Source organism: Orycteropus afer, unplaced genomic scaffold (genome assembly GCF_000298275.1).
Source record: "Orycteropus afer afer isolate SDZICR_OR568_19922 unplaced genomic scaffold, OryAfe1.0 scaffold00070, whole genome shotgun sequence".
NCBI classification, from domain to species: Eukaryota; Metazoa; Chordata; class Mammalia; order Tubulidentata; family Orycteropodidae; genus Orycteropus; species Orycteropus afer.
This window is the reverse complement of record NW_006921657.1, coordinates 3,358,120-3,363,553: the sequence shown is the minus strand read 5'-3', so window position 1 is coordinate 3,363,553 and position 5,434 is coordinate 3,358,120. Positions and strand designations below refer to the sequence as shown.

At 39.2% G+C, this 5,434-nt stretch overlaps 1 protein-coding gene across 1 annotated transcript in view; it reads left to right on the top strand.

Moving 5' to 3' along the window:
- Positions 1-207: 207 nt before the first annotated feature.
- Positions 208-5,434, top strand: part of NUDT13 (nudix hydrolase 13) — a 24,772-nt gene continuing 19,545 nt past the window's right edge. The window contains exon 1 of the mRNA XM_007940624.2: positions 208-290. Coding sequence (XP_007938815.1) covers positions 208-290 — 83 coding nt within the window. The remainder of the gene's footprint in view (positions 291-5,434) is intronic.

Below are 5,434 nucleotides of genomic sequence, written 5' to 3'. Positions count from 1 at the left end.
CAAGTGACTTAGCCACTATGCTATAGTTAGGTATAGAAAAGGAATTTAGAAGCCAGACCACCTGACTTATATTCAGTTACTCCTTCCTTAATAATACAAAGTGATCCTATCTTGGTTTAAAATATAACCCTACTGGTGAGTCATTACTTTAAATTGCATACTATGACTTTTTTTTTTTAAACTCTTCTTCCCTCTAAGGACGTGACAATGTCTCTTTATTGTGGAATAGCTTACGGGAGAAAATCTTTTTGGTGCTATAGGCTGTTATCAACTTATGTCACTAAGACAAGGTGAGTTTTGACCAACTTGAGTTCTAGTTATTTTGTCATTGGCCCATTAAATTATAAAATCTAGATATCTAAGCAATCCCATTTTAAGGATTAAGCTTGTATTATCAAGATTTACCTATAAGGATGTTCATTAAAATGATTTATAATTGGAAAAATTTTAAACGACCCTAAAAAAAACAAAAAACTCACTGCTGTTGAACCGATTTAACTCATAGCAACCCTCCCTTGGGTTTCCAAAGTGGTATCTCTACGGAAGTAGGTTGTCCGGTCTTCCTTCCAAGGACGTCCAATAATCTCTAAAATGGCTCCCACACTTGAAATAAGTTCTATTAAGATAAGAATTTTGTTTGCTTTACTGTGGTACCCCTAGTGTGTAAATAGTATCTTACATGTAGTAGGTAGTGAAGTATTGTTGAATAAATGAATGAACAATAAGGGAGGAATTAAATAAATTATGGTACCTCCATATGATATAATAATAAACACATTAAAAACTATGTTGAATACTTTTTCATGAGGCTTCCTGGAAATAAGGTAAATAACCCTAAAACTCTCCTAAGAATTAAATGTCAATGAAAGGCAGACTAGAGAAAAAATCTGGATCAGCATGGGAAAATGACAAAAACTTTTTTGTCTCACCCTGGGGAAAAAATTCCCTTGGTAAATATGAAATCATCACAGTTCTGGGGCTTAAATTTCTATTACCTGTGTGGTGTGGTCCAAGAATTCCCAGCCTAAGAAATGAATTTAACTAGTAGTCTTGGGCTGATAATACCCCTGGGGCACCTTGTGGAAGCAAATGTAAAACCTCTCTGGAGAGAGACACACACAATTAGATCTTCCCATATAGAAAGCTCTGGCAAACATAAAGAAGCTCTGGTGGCCTAGTGCCTAAGGCATTAGACTGCTAACCAGAAGTCTGGTGGTTCAAACCCACCAGCCACTCCTTGGAAGGAAGCTTGGGCGACCTACTTCTGTAGTAATGCTGCCTCAGAAACCCAAGGAGGGGTCACTATGAGTAGGATCCAACTCTATGGCAGTGTGTTTGGCAAACATGAGGCCCCATTTTAAAATCTAAAGACACTCAAGGATATAATCCTATGTGAGAGTGAATAGATGACTAAATTGCAATGCTTGTTTTATATATATTGGACATTTTGGTTGTTTGCAATTCTCAGACTGAAACTCCAAGAACTCTGATAGAATTATTGGGTAAAGTTTAAAAAATAAGACTTAGACTGTAAAAATGAATAAAAAAATTCATTTATAAAAAAATGAATCAAAATCATGAGAAAAGAAAATCCTATCAATAAAGAGTATTTTATGATGGAAAAAAAGTTTATATATGTTTAAGAAAAAAAGGCTGTAAAAGGATGATTTCAAATAATATATATACTGCTATATGTCTGGATGCATGATATTAATAAGTAATTTGGAGAATTTCAAGGTGTAAACAATATCAACTTTTCCATTTTTTAATAACTATATTTCTGATTTTTATAGAGTGACTATTTTTGGCTTTTATAATAAGAAAAAAAACATGAAAGTCTTAAAATAATCTAAATATCTTTAGCCTCTACAATCTTGGTATTGTGCTTTCCTTGCTATTATACCATACCTAAAGGAGGAAAATGAATTTTTTAAAATAGAGCTTCTGATCAAGAAGAACATAAGGAACTTTGGGTTCTCAGTTCCAGTGAGGTCCCAGTTTAAGGTCTTAACCTGGGTGTTGTTGTAAGTGTTTTGCTTGTTAGGGTCATTAGGGCAAAGCACAGGTTGTACCATTTCTTGCTGTTGTTTTGTGAAGGCAGCAGTATTTATTTCATTGTTTATATTTGGAAACTTCTGAGTGGCACATGTCTCTCCTTTGACATACATTGGGTATTTGCCCAGGAGACTGCAGCCACTCATTATAAGTTTTAAAATATTATGAATCTTAAAGTCTCATGTTTCTTTTGTCATCTGTTATAAAGAGCTCACTGTATCTCCTTTCATCAGGCAGGGTAAATGGGTTCTTTAATGATGCCACTGGTGCTTTTTATCATTTTGCTTTGTATTTTCATGTTGAGCCAACTTTGCCCACTGGTTTTACAAAAGCTCCCAGATCCTCCTATTAGTGTGAACTGTGTTTCCCACTTAAGAGACAAAAGTCTGCCATACACCTGAGAGGCTATTTTAGGGCTTTGAACAGGCAAAAATGGGTAACCCTAAGGTCCCAGAAGGAGATTTCACATTTACTCCACTGAGTCACATTGACAGACCCTCACCTGATTCCCAAGGTTCTTGAAGAGATAGATACAGAACATTCTTAATAAAGATACTGGAAAAGCCTAGGACTTGTTCCACTTCTGTCTCTTTTGTTGTTGTTGTTTGCCGTCGAGTCGACCCTGACTCATAGCGACCCCTCCTTGGGTTTCTGAGGCAGTATCACTACGGAAGTAGGATTGCCCAACCTTCCTTCCGAGGAGTGGCTGGTGGGTTTGAACCGCCAGCCGTCTGGTTAGCAGGCAAGTGTCTTAGCCACTATGCTACCAGAGCTCTGTCTCTTTTAGAGAACCTAATTTAAGATGTTCTCTTTTTCCACATATTTATATTGACTACTGAAAATATTATCCCTACTTTGTAAGGCACTCTGGTGGCATAGTGGATAAAGCATTTGGCTGCTAACCAGAAGGTCAGCGGTTCAAACCCACCAGCTGCTCCTAGGAAGGAAGATGGGGCATTCTACTTCTGTAAAGATTTACAGCTGCAGAAACTCAATGGGAGTTGTAATGAGTAGGAATTGACTTGATGGTAGTGAGTTTATATAAGTCAAATATAGCCTTCATTTTCCCATCAGTGATCCCTTAAGGCTAGTAAAGATAGATTTCCATTTTGGGGCTACATGTTTGAAATCAGGGTACCTTGAAGAGCATATGTGCTATTTTCCAAAGGTTAAGTGAAAATTACTGAAGGTTTAGAGGTTGTTTTTTGTCTTTACCAATAAAGTCTGCACCCATCTTTAGATATCCCATGGCTGATGTTTTATCACCGTGCTTGTTTTCCTTTCACTCCACTGTACGTAAATTCTTGCCTCACAGTGTATAATATTGGCAGAGTACCTTGAAGTTCAATTCAGTAAATATTTATTACCCTTGAAGGTCAATTCAGTAAATATTTATTGAGTTGAGCCATTCACTGTTCTAATTACTGGAGATACAAAGCTGAGTAAAGTAGACCCTGCCCTTACAGAGATGATAGTCTTGTAGGCCACCTGTCTGTTAATTTGTTGTAGTGTGGTGGATTGCATATTGCTATGATGCTGGAAGCTATGCCACCAGTATTTGAAATACTAACAGGGAGCTTCCAGACTATGACAGACTAGGAAGAAAGGCCTGGTAATCTACTTCTGAAAATTGTTGTTGTCGTTGTTGTTATGTGTCGTCGAGTTGGACCCGACTCATAGCGACCCCTCCTTGGGTTGCCGAGGCAGTATCACTACGGAAGTAGATTGCCCAACCTTCCTTCCGAGGAGTGGCTGTAAATCTGTGGATAACAACAGAATATTGTCCAATATAGTGCTGGAAGGTCAGTCTCCAAGGCTGGAAGACACTACACAATAGCCACAGCAGTGGACTTGACCATACGAACAGCCATGAAGGTGGTGCAGGATCAGAAAGCGTTTTGTTCTGTTATACATAAGGTCCATAAGTCAGAGTTGACACGATGGCAACTAATAACTATCACAAGTCTTGCAGGGGAGATAGATTAGCAAATGGTATAACATAAGTGCAAGGAGTTCTGGTGGTGCAGTGGTTAAGCCATTTGGCTGCTACCCCAAATATCGGTGGCTTGAACCCACCAGCTGCTCCATGGGAAAAGGATGAGGCAGTTTGCTTCTGTAAAGATTTATAGCCTTGGAAACCCAATGGGGTTCATTATGAGGCAGAATTGACTTGATGGCAGTGAGTGAGATAAATAAAATAAGTGCAGCCCTATTTACAATAGCAAAAAGATGGAAACAACCTAGGTGTCTATTAACAGAAGAATGGATAGCCAAACTATGGTACATACACACAAAGGAATACTATGCAAACCTAAAGAATAACATAGAATCTGCATAACATGGATGAACTTGGAGGACATTATGCTGAGTGAAATATGTCAATCACAGAAGGACAAATATTGTATTAGTCCATTATGGTAAAAGTCAAGGAAAGGTTTATCTATGAAAGGAAAGTTTCTTTGTTGGTTACCAGGGGTGGGAGGGGAGGGAAGGAGAGGGAACACTGCTAGATAGGAGAGACAAGTATTGATCTGGGTGAAGACAAGGGCAGTGTACCAAAAGTGAATGATCAACATGGCATTGAGGAAGAGGAAGACCTAGAGAGGTATATGGGAGGTACAGACAACAAAGATGAACCCTTTTGCAAATATGGTACTGCATTGTCAGTGATGGCAAACATTGATCTACGGGTGGATAGATGGGTGGACAGGCTGAACGATTAGGTATGTCCATGCAGGGGGGAGTGTGCCCATGACCACGTATGGGCTGGGCAGACAATGTTTCTGCAAGAGTATTTGCATGTTCTATAAGGAGCTCTGGTAGCGTAGTACCTAAGCATTTGACTGCTAACCAGAAGTCTTGAGGTTCAAATCCACCAGCCACCCCTTGGAAGGAAGATTGGGCAATCTACTTCAGTAGTGATACTGCCTCAGAAACCCAAGAAGGGGTTGCTATGAGTCAGATCCAACTCAACTACAGTGAGTTTGGTTTGGGTTTTTTTGGATGAGAATTTCTAGATCTATATATAGTGCAGCTGACAAGAGACAAGGTTGTAGTCACTTCTTGGCCACAGCCAGCTACCCAGAAGGAGTGAGTAGTTGGACCTGTGGGCTCAGGATCATGGTTGCAGGGGACATCAAGCTCAGCTGGCATAATATATATACAAAAACATTGTTCCTCATCCTACTTTGGCAAGTAGCAACTGGGATGTTAAAAGCTTGCAAGTGACCATCTAGATGCAATGATGGGTCTCTCCTCATCCACAGCAAAGAAGAATGAAGAAAACCAAAGATGCATGGAAACAATTAGTCCAAGGGACTGGTACACCATGCAATCCTCAGCCTATATGACTATGAGACCAGAAGAACTAGATGGTGCC